At 35.2% G+C, this 19,001-nt stretch overlaps 1 protein-coding gene and 1 non-coding gene across 3 annotated transcripts; both read left to right on the forward strand.

The window, feature by feature from the left end:
* Positions 1 to 3,126: 3,126 nt before the first annotated feature.
* On the forward strand, positions 3,127 to 7,440 carry LOC142532220 (putative WRKY transcription factor 2). 2 transcript variants are annotated; one of them, XM_075638533.1, is made up of 6 exons: positions 3,127 to 3,305; positions 4,213 to 4,679; positions 4,938 to 5,126; positions 5,317 to 6,098; positions 6,190 to 6,348; positions 6,757 to 7,440. In XM_075638533.1, exons 2-6 carry the CDS (start codon positions 4,254 to 4,256, stop codon positions 7,322 to 7,324), a joined length of 2,124 nt encoding a protein of 707 aa, XP_075494648.1. In that variant the 5' UTR covers positions 3,127 to 3,305; positions 4,213 to 4,253; the 3' UTR covers positions 7,325 to 7,440. The 2 variants fall into 2 exon arrangements, with proteins under 2 accessions (XP_075494648.1, XP_075494640.1); XM_075638525.1 differs by having other exon boundaries at positions 3,128 to 3,305; positions 4,192 to 4,679.
* Positions 7,441 to 11,607: 4,167 nt separating this feature from the next.
* On the forward strand, positions 11,608 to 11,713 carry LOC142538143 (small nucleolar RNA R71). Its single transcript, XR_012818682.1, has one exon. It is a non-coding gene; the product is annotated as a small nucleolar RNA R71 (small nucleolar RNA).
* The last annotated feature ends 7,288 nt before the right edge of the window (positions 11,714 to 19,001 follow it).

Genomic DNA, 19,001 nt, shown 5'->3' on the forward strand with positions numbered 1-19,001 from the left:
TTATAAAAGGAAGAAATTTGGCTGTAAGGTTTCATCAAGGAACTTGGAATAAATCAAGAAGAAATGGAGATCCGTTGTGATAGCCAAAGTGCATTACATCTCATGAAGAATCCCATGTTTCATGAGAGGTCGAAAGACATTGATATAAAGCTACACTTCCTCCAAGAAGCTGCAATATCAAGTGGAAACAACAAGGTTGAGAAAATATCATCAGAAGATAATGCAGCTGATGTTACGACAAAATGTTTACCAATATCCAAGTTAGTCACTGCTTGCACTTGGTAAAGGTAACCAATATCTTGAAGGAAAGGGGATAATGCAACCAACAAGGAAAACACCAAAATAAGGCAGAAGACAGAAGTTGAGTGATGCTTTTAGGTGGTTGATGACAGTTATAATGATAGGTGCAGGACCATTATATATTATATATATATATAATATATACCATTATATATTATATATATATATATATATATATATTAAAATTGAATAGAATTATTTTAAATTTCAAATTATATATAAGATTTTAATTTTACAAATTTGACACTTGAGACTGTTTTTATGTTTATATTAATAGTTTAAATCACTTTGAAAAAATTGTCCTTCTGAAGTCGTATAATTGTTGACATGAATTTTTATGTTTATATTAATAGTTTAAATCACTTTGAAAAAACCGTCGTTTTGAAGTCATACTGCTATTGTAATATGAATCTTTTTTGGGTTTCGAAGAAATGAAATTATCATTTTTATCCTGCTGATAAAATTTAAATTGAAAATAAATTTTAATTAACTATGCACGTGAATAACTATTTTTTAAACAAACATTTTTCGTATTTTGTATTTGACAAAAGTTTGTGTGAGACGGTCTCACGGGTCGTATTTTGTGAGACGGATCTCTTATTTGGGTCATTCCATGAAAAAATATTATTTGTTATGCTAAGAGTATTATTTTTTATTGTGAATATCGGTAGGGTTGACCCGTCTCACAGATAAAGATTCCTGAGACCGTCTCACAAGAGACATACTCTTTGTATTTAGGCACTCGTTTTCTTATCTCATATCTACGGGACTAAAAACAAAATGGCGAATTTCATCTCCTTATATTGTTTTCATTGATATGCATAATCTTTCATATAATTAAATGACGATAATATGTACTATTCTTTGGATCGAATTTTTTTTTTTTACATGAAAATTTTGAATATTAAGTCAATAGAAGACATAGTGTTTGATAGATCTTTTACAATAAAATTTTAATTATATATTTATACACAAAAATCTAAATAAATAAAGGCAGCGCAAAATTTAGATTTTTTTTCCCCCTTGGGGGCTCCGACGCTACCAGCTGTTGTGTACCATGCAAAACCGTCTAACAACATTGTCCCCTTCATCCCATCCATATGTTCACTTTTTCACTTTGCAACAAATATTTTACTTTTCATTACTACTTTTTTTTATAACTTCATATTTTTCTTTTTTTATTTTTATTTTTTATTCTAGTACAAGCAAACATAATTTTTTTAGTTCACATTCTTGCTCTTGTACATGTTATGATTCAAGTTTAAAATTTATATTTCGAAATCAATTCGTCATTGTGATTATTTTGAAAACAACGAAAGTCTCTAAAATAGGAAAAAGAAAATGAAAAGATATAATCTATAATAGTTGCACAATCGAAAAGCTAACGAAGAGATTCACAAAGGAATGTTATATCGATACGTAGTTTGAAATAATATTCTCTTATCATGTATATTGATGAATAAAAAGTGACAAGTTATTGAAGTCTATAAATTAAATATATAATTGAAATACCATTTTGCAAAATGAGATTGGGGGTAATTTTGGATTCATATGTTAAAAAACTCATGTTTTTGTAATAAAAATATATCATACAATGATTATATCATAATGTGTCAACAATATGAAATATTATGGTGATTTCTAATCTTGCTTAAATTGAAAAAAAAAAATTGCACATCCAAATTGGGGAATCTTGTTAAGATAGAGTAATCATATAGCAACATATTCCCTATTGTTAATGAAACATTAAAAATCTAACTCTTATGCTGAAGATTATTTGAAATACAAATTAACCAAATACCAGAATATCAGGTTGCTCTTAATCTAGGAGCCTTTGACTTAGACTGAGTTTATATTACAATTACACACACATATTTATTTTTTGAGGAAGTCTTACGTGCCAATATCATAGATTTATATTCGTGAGCTGAGTTGATCTGATTCATATTTACAAAAAAATAATATTTTTGGAATAAAAAAATAATATTTTTTAATGAATCAAGTCGGTTTGGAGATTCGTTTTACGAAATTGACTCGTGAAATGAATTCATATGAGTTTTTGTGTTATTTTTAATCGCATTCTTTAAATTTGAGTAACGTGTTTCTAATTATTACATGAATGTATATAAATTATTTTGTAATATAGTATTATAGAAAGAATTAACAACTTATCTTTTGAAAATTTAGTCTAAGATATTGTTTGAGAGGCTGTTTATTCTCAATGCAAGTATGATATAACTTTTTTAACCGAATTGATATTTGAGCCCTAAATAAGTGGAAAACGTTAGAATTTGAATTTGAATTAGAATATGAAACAAAAAATTGTGGCTAAAAAACTCACATGATAATTCGGCCGTTACACTAACCCCTATCTATCTATCTATATCTATACTAAATTAATTACCCAAGAATTAAATTGGCTGCAATTATATTGTTGTCCAATTATTGAATCAAAAAACAATAATGGGCCCGAATCCCATAATCACTTTACCAGTCAAATCTCGAGATCTACATGGCAGCCTCCTATTGGGTGGTCAAAGATGTGAAATTTCCCGAAAAGCCCCTGGAAAAAGTAGAAACAATAAATAAATTAAATTGGACAAGAAATTGTTTTATTTAAGCATAGAGGACTGATATTTGTCAGTATGGAAGGCTTCTAATGCACAGTATCTTTGTTTCGAAAAAGATCCCAAGAACCGTAACTCCCAAACAAACCCCACACTTTGTCCCATAAGTGGTTTGTGAAAATCTTTATTTTTTTTAATGTTACCAGCAATCGCATTTCTTGCTAACTGCTGAACCATTTTTGGAGGGAGGTGGAGGTGGAGGTGGAGGTGGGAATGGGATGGGGTGGTGCCGTTTCTGAAGAAAGAGAGAAAAATGGTTCTCTGTTTCTCTGATTTAATTTAGTGGTGAAAAAAATGGTTAAGCGAAGATTAATCTGAGGAGGGGTCAGAGAAAAGGTCCAATCTTTCTTAATTTTGACTGTTCTATGTTGTATTCAGGTACTAAAACTTGCCTCTGTTTTGCTCATCATTTGCTCATGATTGAGTCTTGTACTATGGTGGGTTTTTCGTTTTATTTTCGCTTATTTTGTTCTTGTGAAGAATCCATTTTCCCGGTCGTTGATGATTTGTTTCGTTCATTTAAGTTTCGTCATTTTTAGTGCTTGATGATGGTCCATGCACATAAAATACTTGTGGTTTCTACTTCCATGGGTGGGGGGTGTGTGTGTGTCTTTTCCCTAATTCCGTTTTTTTTTTTGTTTCCCATTTTGTTAGATCTCGATGGGTGTTAAGATTTGAAGAACGGGCCTTTTTTGTTTGTTAAATAATGTGCTTGCGATCTTTTTAAGATTGAGATTTTAATGGGTTCTAATCATACTCTATTTTTTGTTGGGACCTTTTTTTTCCTTTCCCTTTCAATGTTTTGAGCTCGGAGTTTGGATGCACTGGATTTGAGTGGGACTTTAAAGTGCGGAAATGTCTGATTGATTGTTTCAGGAAAAAATCTGATTGATTGTTAAGCGAAGATTGATTGTTAAGCGAATGATATGTTCTCTGTTGATGTTAATGACTGGGGAATTTTACTGTAAATTAATTGATATATATTTCACTGGTTGCTTTCGTAAATAGATTAGAAAAGCAGTATTGAAGTCATGCTTGTGAGCCTACTCACTGCTTCGTTGTTCTGGGTTTCTTATATTTTTTTTATGTCACTTGCGTGGGAAAACATGGTTTTCTTTCTTGGGGTTGGGGTGGAATTCTCAAGCAAAAGATTGGTTTATGTATCCTTTTTTCTTTTTGTTTAAGCTGCTTTATTATTCTCTGGAATTGGCTACTATCTCTTATTGACAGTTTTAGCTTTCTCCGGAATATCTAATTCTTTCAGGTTTTTCACTTCTGCAACCAGCTCATTTATTTTGCGGTCTGTTTTCACGTGGATAACAAAAAATGGTTGGGTTTGACGATCATACTTCTATCATGGGAGAGTGGGTGACTCCAAATCAAAGTCCAAGTGGCGGTTTATCCTCAATGATAAGCGACAACGTCAAAACATCATCAGTTGCTGTGTCTGTCAGTGAAAATAAAAGTGGACACCTTTTTTCGGGTAATTCTGATAATAAGGATCAGGCTCGATCTGTTGTAGGAGATGAAGCATGCAACTCAAATGCAGCTCGGCAAATGAGCTCTCGTGGAGGTCTTGTGGAGAGGATGGCAGCTCGGGCTGGCATAAAAGTTCCTCGATTGGATACAGACAGAATCAGACCTGCTGACCTTTCTAAGATCCCAGAAGTTCAATCTCCTTATTTGACAATCCCTCCCGGTCTTAGCCCCACAACACTGCTAGATTCTCCCGTTTTTCTCTCTAATTTATCGGTAAGCTCTCTTATGGTGTCTGGCTAACTATCAAGATTCCGTCAATAGGAGTTCTAGTTAGATTTCTTGATTGATTACAGTAGAAGATTCACTAGTTGTCCGATTATGACCAGAACTCAAGTCCTTGTTCAAGTCTTTTGTTATATTTGCTTCTGTACTCTATCACAATTCCTTGGGTCTGACCATTAATCATATCCATAATGATGTTTGATTGCTTTATCCTCATGTGCTCAATTGATGGGCTCGTTATGTCTGCAGGTTTTGCCATCTCCTACAACTGGAAAATTTTCATTTGCCTCAACTGGAAACAATCTCTACCCTGCGTTGATGACAGAAGATCGTGGTATGGGCAAGAGGAATACATGTGTAGATTTCGATGCATCTTCATTTGCATTCCAAACCATGGCAGAATCTGGTTTATCCCATTGTTTTAATACCGTTAACAAAGTAATTAATTGCTATCCATCTTCCTTTTATGCTTTCTTAACGAGCACGTGTCTATTTCTTGTATTATGACGCAAATAATATCCTTGATTAACTACTTGTTAAATCCCTGCCTTGGTCGATCTTTAGAATTTGTTCCACCACCAAACTTCCAGAGTGTTAATTTGTTTTTCTTTTACCATCGATTTACCAGGTGAATCCTTCCTGTTCTCTGCGGCCTTATGCCAGTGTCGATGTTTATCGCGTTGAACCTCCTAAATCTCCCTCTCAGAATAATGGAACGGTTTTTCAGCAAACAAATTACCCTATATCCTCTGCAGAAGACAATGGACTCAGCAATCACTTATCTGAGCCGGCTTATAATTCCGCCGATGCTGCCAAGCATTCTCCACCATTTGATGAACCACGTGAGGATGATGGAGTTCAACTAAGCAACGGAGACACCAATGCTGGAGGGAGTCCATCCGAGGATGGTTATAATTGGAGAAAGTATGGGCAGAAACAAGTAAAGGGAAGTGAGTATCCTCGGAGTTATTACAAGTGCACACATCCAAATTGTCCGGTCAAGAAAAAAGTTGAACGTTCAGAGGAAGGCGATATTACAGAGATAATTTATAAGGGTGCTCACAACCACTCGAGACCTCCCTTCAATCGTAGACTGGCCCTTGGATCTTCAAATCCACTCGGTGATGTCCAGCTCGGCTCTGAACAACATGAAACTGGTGCCAATGACGCTCTCATGTGGTCGACATTGCAAAAGGGAAATCTCAACGTGACACAATCTACGGGATTGAGCCCAGAATATGGTATTGGAACTAATCTCTTACATACTCAAACTGGCCAACTCGAGTTGGGGGACGGTGTGGAGGGGTCGTCTACTTTCTCAAATGAAGATGATGATGATGATCGTGTAACACATGGCAGCGTGTCCTTAGGATATGATGGAGAAGGAGATGAATCAGAATCGAAGAGAAGGTTCCGGCTCTCGCCTTTTTACGTGATTTATTTGAATTCTTGAGATGACAGTTATATGAAATGCATGTTTGACTATCGTTATTCGTTCTAGGAGAATCGAAACATATGCTTCAGACATTAGTGGTGCCACCAGAGCCATAAGGGAGCCCAGGGTCGTGGTCCAAACAACCAGTGAGGTGGACATTCTTGATGATGGTTATCGATGGCGCAAATACGGGCAGAAAGTCGTGAAAGGAAACCCAAATCCCAGGTTATTCTCTTGTGAGATCATTAATCACCTAGAATCTATGATTCGATCTATTAAAAGTTCAGAACAAAACGTTAGGTATTGTTTGGTATCGTTTTCTGTTGTTTTAAGAATGTTTTCTGAAAACTTGTTTCAAAAATGAATTGGGGCAAAAGATGAATGGTTGGTTTTGTTTTCTGAAGTATGGATGTCCCATCAACTAAAAGATGTTTAGGTTATTTATTTTTTCAATAGCTTGTGGGGGTATATATGATAATTGAGTTGTTCAATTATTTATTTTTTCAATAGCTTGTGATAATTGAGTTACTTTGAGCGGGGTGAGAAAAAGGTTTGTCTCAAATTATCGGAAACCGATAGTTTTACAGAAGTGCAACGGTACAAAGCCTCATTTTGGGATATGTATGTGTGCAGGAGTTACTACAAGTGCACGAGCCCCAGCTGCAATGTCCGTAAGCATGTGGAGAGGGCGTCTCACGACCTGAAGTCGGTGATAACTACGTACGAGGGTAAGCACAATCATGACGTCCCTGCGGCCAGAAACAGCAGCCATGTTAATTCAGGCTCGCATCCTACCCAACAAGCTCCAGTTGCTGCCACTTCAAGTAGTCTTGTACGCTGGCCCCAGCCTTCTCAAGTTCATGCCGGGACGTCCCCATTCAAAACTCTTTCTGTAGGATCCTTCGGTCACCCGCAACTAGGTCCGGGTCCGGGTCCGGGTTTTGGGTTTGGTGTAAATCAACCAGGTTTTGCCAGTTTGGCTCTGGCTGGATTAGGTCCCAACCCAGGCAGGCTGCCAGTTCTGCCAGTTCATGCGTATTTGGGAAATCAGATCGGCCCAATGGGTAACAATCTGGGCTTTATGATGGCCAAGGGTGAGCCCAAAATGGAGCCTGTTACCGATTCGGGTTTGAATCCACCTAATGCATCCTCAGTGTATCAGCAGCTAATGAGTCGATTGCCGCTTGGACCACAGATGTAAATTTGTTTTTATCGAATTTATACTTTACTATCTTACGAATTTTTTCATGACAAATGAAATTGGAACACTATTTTTTGTTTGGTTTTATTTTAAAATAAATCAGTAAGTTGGGTTATCTGAATAGATATGTCCAGCCTGGATTTCATTAACTGATTTTGCTTGCAGAAACCAGGGTGTTTATTGGGTTTTATTTTATCTAATTTTTGTTTGGTTTTCTGTTTTCGGTTTTTGAATTGAGTAATCCGAAGGCGAACCGTTCTAATTCGGTTCGGTTTTTGTTTTGTAATATAATGAACCGATCTATACGTTCAGTTTGTTCGGTTTAATTAATAATAAATTATACGGTTAAAAAAACATAAATTTATTTAAATATTTAATTTAGATACATAAAACACATATATTCAAAATTCAAATCATAGCAATAATAAAGTCAAAAAATATGAAGAAAGAAGCTATTGAAGATGATGCTTGATGATGTCATCACAATTTTGAAGGAAGAAAGGGAGGTGATCCAACAAGATGATGTCATATTGATTGCTAAATATTAAATCAATGCAACATTTTTAAAAAAAAAGGCCCAAATCTTAATCATCCCACTAAATATTAAATCAACAATCAAATATGAAAGTTTATAAATCATAGATTCCTACTATTAAAACTAAAATTTAGTATAAATTAAATTATTTTATCATACATGATTGTTAGATGCAATTACAAGTCAGTTATGCAAAAAACACCTCTTCCCAAGTTGGCCAAATCTGGAAAAAAAATTATTTTTATCCATTAAAAATACAATATTTTTCAAATTAATATAAAAACATATGTAACTTTTACCATTTTCAATTTTCTCAAACTTATCCAAGTCTTCTTCTAATGTAATATGTAAAGATTCATCACAAAGTCAGTCCTTGTGCACAAACAAGAGCTTGCACCAAATTAGGAGTTAAGGAACTCCTAAATGGATCAAGCACACATCCTCAAGTACTAAATATACTTTCTGACATCACAGTAGAAATAGAAATTGCTGACACATCATGAATCATTTCAAGAAGAAAAGGAAATCTAGGCTTGCTAACATTCCACCAAAGTAACATATCAAAATTTTCATTTCCAGAGACTCTATTTCTTCACCAAGATATTTTTCCAACTCTGAGTCAGCATCCATAATTCCACATATCGCTATGTGCCTCAAGTATTCTTGTTAAATTAAGGTTTTTTTTTTTTTTTATGTGCGCTTCCTGAACTTGACATGTCAAATGTTTTAGTAGTTGAAGCAGATGCATTAGATTGAGATTCTTTTGAAGTTCTCCTTCGATACTCATCATATAAAGATATAACATAGAGCTTTAGATCACCTCACATTTTCCTTCCTCTCTTCTCCACACATACTCTAAAGAACAAAAGCAACATTCTCAAATTTGAAACGAGGATCCAACACACAAGCAACGAAAATCATCTTATTCATATTTTCTTAGCGTCTCAATACTTTTTAAATTTAGCTTTCATCTTCTCCGCCATACAACTCAAATTAATAAACATAAAATGAGTATTAAAATAAGAATAAATGAAAATTCCAACAAGGAAAAAAGAAGTATGTAATTAAATTATCAAAGACCACACTATACATGGAAAATGTTATTTACTTGATTCACTCCTAATTCCTAACCTATAATTGGTCATTCCAATAACATATACTTTAATTTATTAAGTTCACAATCACGGGTCCCATGAACATTCTTTTCATTTACTTTCTCTAGAAAAATCAACATCCAATTGAAGTTTAACTTAATCTTTTGTTTTTTATTTATGAAGCTAAAATTCGACTGAATAAGCCCATGTAATCGGGCCTGTCAATTCATTCGATAAATCATTATTTAAAACGGTCCAATTTTTTCACTAAAAAAGTCCAATTTCGACTATTTGGATTAATGGTTTTGATTTCAGCAAAATATTAGGGTTAATTTTGAAATTCATTAGTAAACAAATATCAATTCAATGTAACTTTAGTACCCATCATGTTCTAAACCATGTCTTGATTTCATCCTTAATAGATATATAAGCTTTTAAAAAATGCCAAATGTGAGAACCTGAATTTTCAACAGTAGTTAACATTTTGCAGCAGAAGCAAAAGTTCAATAGAAGTTAGCAATTCTAGCAGCAACTTATATTTCAGAAGCTGGTATTTTTCCAGCAGATAGAATCCAGCAGCAGAAGAGCAGTAGCACGAGATTCCAGCAGACAGCTACTGATTCTGCTTATGACTTGTAACTGGAGCATTTAACATGAGATAAAGGCAGTTAATGGCAGATTATGGCCGTTAATTGGGAGGCTAACAGTCAGAATTTTGCCTATAAATAACACCCTCAAATCTCTGAATTGATGTTACACAAATCTCGAGTTAACACTTGAAATTCGAGCTAAGAGAATGTCTTTTTCGAGCAAGAAAATCCAGTAGCGAGAACAAGCCAATTTTCAGACTTCAACCGGAACTCCCTAGCAAATTACGGTAAGCGGGCTTATGTACAAATATCTTAAAATCAGTTTGATAATTCCTGTTTTGAAGCAAAGTATATGTATTTTTGAGTTCTGATATCTGATTTTTGAATCACTGAAACCTAGTAAACTAATGGTAGGAATATGTATTCTGAAACATTACTGATTCCTGATTACTGATTACTGGCCTCACCCCTTAGAGGAGAGAACATATAGGGGACTGATATCAGTTTAGCTATGAAACTTACGAACGTGCTCCGTGCTTGCTTGCTAAATTTTAAGTTCTGAATATTGATTCCTGTTATTTCTGAATAATGAATACTGTTATTACTGAATACTGATTCCTGCCTTAAAGTAAGAGTTTCTGTATATTATTCGTATTACTGTTCCTGTTTGAAAATGGTTTTGAAAATTAGGAGTTATTTCCCGTCCCCGCTTATTGAGTGGCAATCATATCACTCACCCATTAAACCCATCTCAGATAAGAATGAGGAAGAATTATTAGAAGAGGAAGAGTAGAATCAATTTTGGGGCTGGTGAAGAAGACTGTAAATTCTCAGTTATGATTTATGTTTTTATATTCCGCTGCATCTGTTAAGACAGTGTTATGTTTGGTTTTATATTTTCCCTGTAAAACATTAATTATTTGAGTTTGTATCAGACATTGAAATATTTCGTATTTATGAATAAAAAGACTGGTTTCTGAATTTTGTACTTCTGAGACTTGTTGTTTTCGAATGTAAATTTGAGAGCAACGCTGGTGCCAACTAACCCCATCCCTGGGGGCGTGACACCAAATATAAGCTCTGAAGCAAAGAATAGGTAAAAAAAAAGTTAAACCACCGAGAATTATAAAATTTTCACTCCAAAGACAAGTTTTCTTGTATTATAAACTTAAAAAATGACAAAAAATAGTTTAATTTCCATACATAAAAGATTAAATATATTAAGAACTATAATGAATCCCACTTACAAAACTCAACAGAAGAAGCATTATCATCTTGGATTTTCGGCCATAGTTTCGAAAAGAGCTTGTGGCTGCGATATAGTGATCTCAGCGGCAGCGGTGTATGAGGGTTCAAGATAGTCAGCAATAGTCCAACACAAAGTGTGAGGATTGATGCCGACAATGTACAACACAGTCAAGAGAAAAGGTCCCGAGGAGGAAGAAAGTAAGCCCTGGTCTTTTGTGTGTATTGAGAGTAGCTAGGCCGGCTACAAGTTTTTTATATGTGAGATCTGGAAATAAATTATATTACAAATACCAAAAATTTTGGACTAAAATCTACTAAAGATAGAAAACCTAGGTGTGACGAACCATGTCTTAAAATACTAATACTTTAATATTTTTGGAAAAATTTAAATTTTTTTTATTAAATAATTTATTAAAAGTATAACTCTTAAAATAAAATAAAGGTCATCACTCATACTAAAATATAAATAATATTAAAACTCCGTCAATTAAAACAAATAAACAACATTCAATTAATCCCAAAATCCATAAACTACTAATTTAATTTAAAAATAGTCTAATGAAAACCATAAATTTAATTTGCTTGACAACAATACTAATAGATAAAAATTGCGTGATAAAAACAAACACTGAATCAATCGGCCGAACAAAAACAACCCACTCCTCACACATGCATGCAGCTTGTGCATCTTAACCTTTCACGACCTTGTACTTGTCTAGACGACTTCCGAACCATGATGGACTGAAAAAAAAACATATAAACACACCCTAAAACATAACCATACACATCAGCATGCCAACGACTAACCCAAGTGGAAGTTCGTGATGAGGGCATCTTCGTAATAGATCTTTGAAGCGCTCCCATGCCTTATATAAAGACTCCTGCTCGAATTGAGCAAATGTTGTAATGTCTGCCCGCAGCTTCATGGTCTTAGATGGAGGAAAGTATTTAAAGAGAAACGCTTTCGCCATATCCTCCCATGTTGTGATCGAACCTACATGCAAACAATTTAACCATGCTTTAGCTTTGTCACGCAAGGAGAAAGGGAATAAACGTAATCTAACAGCATCATCAGAAACTCCATTAAATTTAAAAGTGTCACAAATTTCAAGAAAATATGCGATGTGCGTGTTTGGGTCATCTAACGCAGATCCCCCAAACTGGACTGTATTATGGATCATCTTAATTATAGCTGGCTTGATTTCGAATTGGTTTGCCCGCATAATCGGCCTCACAATGATGGGGCATGCACCATCCAAAGAGGGCTGGGCATGCTCTAGCATCGGTATGCAGCGTGGCATCTCAACCTGTCTAGCATCATGGTGTTCCTCCTCATGATCCTTCTCGTGCCTCTCCATCAGTTCTTTCAGTCTCTGCTGCTGTCTTCTCCTGTGGAAAGTTCTTTCAATTTCAGGGTCGAACTGCTCAAGCTCCACGTCAAGTGACTTTGGCATGCACTGGGAGAAATATCTGTACTAGAATATGGAGTGTTAATTTAATAAAAATGAAACAATGCTAAAGAAAATAACTAAAAATAAAATTGTGAATTAACAGTCCCCGGCAACGGCGCCAAAAACTTGATCGAGCAAAACTTGCATTGTGGAATACTTAATAAATATATGATTTTGTATGCTCAAAAATTAATCGCAAGTGCACGATGTCAAGTAATATTATAATGTACGTGAGTACGAGTATCGTTCCACTGGAGACTGTGTTTGACAATTATTATTTTCAGTTATTAAATCTTTAACAACGAAAATTGGTTGATTGATTATTACTACTATGATCAAATAAACATGCAAATAAAATTATTCAAGAATTGATTAATGAAATATAATATCTAAAATAGTTGATCAAAATTCAAAGAGAAATGAATTTGTTGGGAATTTCAGTTCACCTACCCCTCGTTAATTTATTAATTCGTTCGATAGTGACTGTACGCTTCCGACAGGATTTCCTATTCAATTGAACACACTCTCTTGAGCTATGCCAAACTAATTCTACTCAATGAAGTAATTAAATGTCTTCAATTATTTATCAAGAGCGAATTGCATGTCGATCTGTGAAATCCCCTAGTTTTCGACCCTTAGGACTATAACTATCGGCGCGTATCATATTTCATATATCTATGTAAATTTTAGATCCACGGATTATACTACTCGTTCCTATCACAAGTTATTCTCTCGAACTCACTCGCAATATAAAGACGTTGTTAAAGTTAGCTACGCTCTAACAACACAATGAAAAACAGTAGCACAATCAAGAATGACGCAACAATCGAAATATAAATTAATTAAATCAAAGTTTGGGGTAGGATCCCCTTAAATACCAACAAATATTTTAAATTAGCTACTCGAATTCATATTAAAAATAAATAAAACAATGTTTAAAAGATAAAAACTAAATCAGAAATACTAGATTTGACGAAAAACAGGAAGAACGGTGCTCGGAAATCTTCGAATCTTCAATCCAAGCCTTTCTCCAAGTTCTTTCTCCTTCTTCAAGTTTCTTCAATGCTGAATAATGTCTGAATAATCTCCAATTTTCGTCCCATCTTCCTTAAATATCTTCCCCATTCAGAATTAAGGGAAGAAATCGTCACAAAATCTTTCCACAAATAACGAGCGCGCCCGGGCGAACATAAGTTTCCGCCCGGGCGGATGACTTTCGCAAAAATGAATTTTTCCACAGCTCTCCCGCGCCCAGGCGGATGTGAATGTGCGCCCGGGCGGAAGTCCTTCGCAAAATAATTCTTTTTTTCTTCATTTTTGCACGAATCTCCTGCTTTTTCACACCGAGACACATGATTAATAATAAAACATAATATAAACTAAAATGTGACAAAATTCATGCAATCTAAACGATAAATGCAACACAATGGGACAAAATATGACATGAAAAACAAGTAAAATCCACCTATATCAGTATCCTTACCAGTGAACATGTCAATGAGACCATTCAGAAGAAAATGGAAATGTTTGATCAATGGGTCCAATTCCGAACCGTTGTAACCTTTGACTCATTGATTCAAACCGGTATGATCAAAGCAGTTGCCAAGCTTGAACGGTCCATCCTGGAATGGAGAGAAACATCTGATATTCCGACTGATCTATGTCGTCGAGACTTTGTTGAACTTCATATGAAAGAAAGTACTCTCCGAGCCCTCATACAATTGAGACGGAACAACTTTAATTCACCCCGCCCTACTTAATAGGATGACTTAGCCGTTATCTCCGAACTTGAGATGGATGCCACATCGCTTGCTATGAATGTTGCTCTGATGAGACAGGAGCTTCACCTTCCAGCAGTTGCAGAACAGAGTAAGCTTGACTCGACATTGAAACTACATGAAGACCAGAGCCCTGAAAAACTCAAAGAAAAATCTACAACTCAGGATCATTCATCTACATCATCCGGTACGTTTACTAAACCCTGTCGAAACTGCCCTACTGAATAATGAGGAAAACACTATTCCCCCAACTGAGATACTCATGCCAAAGAATGATCTCATTACTGAACAACCCTGCCCCCAGGATGTCTCATACTCTTTGCCTATTTTTCACGCGATCTCTGAGATTGAAATACCAAATCAGCCAATCCATGACAGCATCTCTGAAGATAAGCCTCTGTCTGTTGAGGAGGCTGTGCAGTTTTTATCTGATTTTGATAATAACACAACCTGAAACGTTTGCTATTCGTTTACTTAAAAAGTACAAGAATTTTTTTTATCCTTAATCTCCATAATTCAAAATATACCTATATATATTCTTTAAAATTACCTTGACACCATTTTGAAATAACCCAACCAACTAACATTTAAAAATCTAAAGAAAATAGTTTAAAGAATAAAATCGTCAAACGTTTTACCAACCTAAAACATTATTTGAAAAGTATAGCTCATACTATAACCTCTCAAAAACCACTCATAAACATAAATAAAATCATAAAATATCTTTAACATAATTTTAAAATCATAATTCATAACTAGTGCGGAAAACTAGCATCGGTCCTCGAGTTATGTGTACCTTCAGTCGAGTCAGATCAACCATCAAGACCTCCATTAACATTTTTATCATAATCACCTGCATCAACCACACCAAGTGAGTCTAAAGACTCAACACACCATAATCTTGATAACAAGTAACATCTATACATATAACATACAACAGTGAAAATACTTTTACTTAAAATATCGTTTTCGTGGAGATGCATAAACTTTAAACATGAATATTTTTCATAATGATGCATCGACTTTAAACATAATCTTTTCCATAAAAATTTTCATAAACATTTTCGTAAACATTTTCATATCATCATAAACATATTCATATCATCATAAACATATTCATATAAACATGCATAACACTCAACATTTTCCTTTTTATCATTTCATATCATATATCCTTTCATCATGAGCATTTACATTTTTCTTTTTGTTGAATTCAGATAATTAATTGTGACTTTTCTTTTCCTCATAAAATCGATGGATCCATATACATGTAACTACAGTACTGGGCGGCGGGGACATCAGCGACACTCTCACCCATCAACTGAGCTTTGGCATAGCCTCATCGAATAGAAATACGATCGTCGGGCTCCCTTTAGGGCCTTCTACCATATACGGGCTCTCTCTGGGCCTTCTCCTGTAAATGGGCTCTCTTTGGGGCCTTTTTCCTCACGACATCCTCATTCATATATCCTATCCTCAATAGTCACAATTAATTCACATCCTCCAATATTTCACATTTTCATCACTTTATAAAATCATGCATTTTAATGTCATTTTCCTTTTAAAAAAAAGCATGCAACATATCTTTTAACATTATCGTTTTATCATAAAAATTCATAATCGTTTAAAAATAAACATTTTAACATATTAAAAATCCATAAACATTTAAAATATCATTTTTACATCATAAACATTTAAAATAATATTTTGATATATTAAATCATAAACATTTAAAATCAACATTTTAACATCATAAAAATTCATAAACATTTAAAATAACATTTTTATATCATAAACATTTAAAATAACATTTTGACATATTAAATCATAAACATTTAAAATCAACATTTTTACATCATAAAAATTCATAAACATTTAAAATAATCATATTAGCATATAAAACAACATTCAAGACACTGCCATGACGATTACTAATTTTCGGAGGTAAAATTACCATTTTACCCCTACACGTAAAATTTCATGTTTTTGATTTTTTCTTAATTCCATTGAGTCTAACATGTCTCAAATACTTATTTAAGCTTATATGAGTTTTCTCGTATTTTTATTTAGCATAAATCGATGACTTTTAATTTATTCTTTAAATATAGCATATTACTGCGTTTTAATCCCGAATTAAACCAAACCTTAATATAAAATTCCCACATTAAAAAATTAGACTTTTAATAATTATTTGAGCTTAAATATAATTTTCCATAATTTTATTAAGCTTAAAACTAGGTTTTTCAATTCATTCTTTAATTATCGTTTCGTGCGGTGATAAAATCCCGGATAAATCAAAAACCCATTATTTTGATCCCAAATTTTTAACGTAACATTTTTATTATTTATTCAACCCTTGGGAGCCATGAACCACAGCCGTGGACCCATGGTCCAATTTTAGTTCTTAAATTCGAAATATTGACCCATTATCCCAATTTACTCGAGCCATGGTTGAGCAGCCTCGAGCCAAACCCGAGCCAACCCAACTAGTGACCCTACTGACCAAGCCCACCCCAAAGAACCAGCCTTAGCCCGCTCAAAAACCTCAAGCCCCCTCACCCGATTTCGTTCAAGTTTGTAGGTGTGTATCCTAGTTGTGTAAGGTTTCCTAGTTGCCTTAGGACTCATCAAGCCATCTAACCACTGACCACACATGACCTCTACTAACCCTAGACCAGTCCCAAACCTAGCCTGGACCACCACTGAGCCCCTACCCCGTGCAGCAAGCAACGCAAACAGCCCCAACATCCCAACAGCAACCTAAGCACAACCTCTTTTCTTCGCCCAAGACTCCTAACTAGCAAGGGCTCTTCCAGCCGAGCCACCACCGAGCCCCCATGACCCTAACCATCCCTGGATCACGCCCAGACCTACCCAGACCAGCCCAAGCCCTGGACCCCATGCGCGAACCACCTAAAGCCAGAACAAGTTGCGCGCCTCTCCTGTACGCTGCTGCTGTCAACTTGGCGTGGAGGCTTCTACCCAGGCCACCAACGAGCCCAGCCCTTCCTAAACCTTACTGAACCATCCTTGGCCACCGTCCAGACTACCTAGCCCAGCCCTCAACCAATCCACTTCCTGAAAATCTCGGCCGATCACCATCACTCTACGGGAAGAGTCCTACGCAGTGTGGACTCTTCCCTAGCCTGGTACACGAGTCCTAGCCATGCTAGAACTCTTTCTAGGACCTAGCCACATCCCAAACTAGCCCTCCTCAAGACGTGGTCGAGCCCCTAAGCCCCATGCATCAAAACCGAACTCATGAAGACAACACACAAGCCAACACAAACTTACGGTCCTTACTTTGCTGCCCATGGTTATCCAGCTTGTTTCTATTTCTTTTGCAGCGTTTTTCGAGTGTTCTAAGACCCCTAAACTTGTGTAAAACTATCCCTTTTCAATTTTTAATCATGGCAGCCCCTGATATACATGTAAATCATGATTTTTGGATCAAAACCAAGCTTTAAAAATCCACCTTTGATGCATGTACGAAAATATATCAAGGTGCTCTTGTTTTTCATGCAATTTCAAACATAATACATAATATGGTGTGATGATGAGTAAATGAAGAATATGGCTTGTCTTTCCGTTATTAACGCACCAAATAACGTTGACGAATTGACGAATGATTGCACGAAGAGGATGGCTTGAATATCCCTTGAGATTTCGAAGCTTTTTTCCTAATTCTTCCTAGTGTGTGCCGTGAGGAATTGTTGAAAGGAAGAGTTTGAATTGCACAAGAAAAGTGGCATGCATATGGTAGGTTATGGGGTCTAATTTACATATTAAATAATTAATATAGACACTAATCAAAGCCTTGGCCCATTAACCATGTTAATTAGGTCCATTTAGCCCATTAGTGTTTAATTAAAATATTTTGATTTTACAAATTTGTGAATTTATTAGCCGGGTTACCAAAACATTTGCATTATTGTAGAAAAACCAACACCTATAAAATTTATGTCCCGACGTATAAAATCACTCCAAAACCCCATATTTTCAAAAATAAGAAAAAGCATCATCCTTAGTTTAAATAATTAAAAACAATTATTTAATAATAACATTTTCTATTTCCAGCCCTCGGTCTCCGTTCCTCGATCGCAACTCGAATAACCTAAAAAATACATTTTAATGCGACTATTTAGAAAAATATATTTTAAACATGTTAATATGCACAACATAATTAATTAATGCAATTAAAATAATTAATTGAAATACACAAGAAATTAAATAACTTGTATGCATATGGTTCGCGTGGACCTTAAAATTTTTGGGGTATTACACAACCTACAAGGAAAAATCCCCGTCTCCAAGAACCTTCCCTGTTACAGACCTTCTTCTAGTTACTCTCCAAGAACCGTCAATTTCATCTCCCAAAGATCTTCAGAATGATGAGGTCACTATAACATGCATACATACAGATTGTCCTACATCTGTAACTCTAGATGCAAAGGTTGACACTAGGAAGTCACCCTCTACCTCAACTACTGATATTGACAAAATAATTGAAGACTTAACCGCGGAACTCAACGAGCCTCAGCCATCAAAATTTGTTGGAAAAGCATCAACTTCTCAATTGGCCTCTTTCAAAGCCAGATTATGTTATGATCAGGCTGTCTCTGAAGAGGAAGAGCATTCAGAAGAAGATGGCCAAAAAGAGATTCTATCAAACCTTGTCAGATTAGACCATTCAATCCTTGCTCTAAACCGCAAACATTTTGATCTCAAAGATGCTTTTCAAATGATGAAGTCGGATCTTTGTAAAGACTTCTCCGCCATGAATGCCAGCATCTCCCTACGTCAAGACAAGCATAATTCCGCACATCTAAACATGTGTCTTAAGCTCTCAGGCCAAATAAATCGTCTGTAAGATCATGTTGACCAACGCTTGAATGCCCAAGGAGCTCAACTCACAGAAATGATGGACTTTCTGGTTCATGGTGATGTGAAAAAAGGGGAAAGAGAAAGACAAAGAGTCATC

Source organism: Primulina tabacum, chromosome 2, assembly GCF_025594145.1.
Source record: "Primulina tabacum isolate GXHZ01 chromosome 2, ASM2559414v2, whole genome shotgun sequence".
Lineage (NCBI taxonomy): Eukaryota > Viridiplantae > Streptophyta > Magnoliopsida > Lamiales > Gesneriaceae > Primulina > Primulina tabacum.

Coding starts and splice junctions, on each gene's coding strand:
- LOC142532220 (XM_075638533.1), top strand. CDS start 4,254: ATGGTTGGGTTTGACGATCATACTTCTATCATGGGAGAGTGGGTGACT. Junction 5,127..5,316: donor GTTTTAATACCGTTAACAAA/GTAATTAATTGC, acceptor TCGATTTACCAG/GTGAATCCTTCCTGTTCTCT. Junction 6,349..6,756: donor AAAGGAAACCCAAATCCCAG/GTTATTCTCTTG, acceptor GTATGTGTGCAG/GAGTTACTACAAGTGCACGA.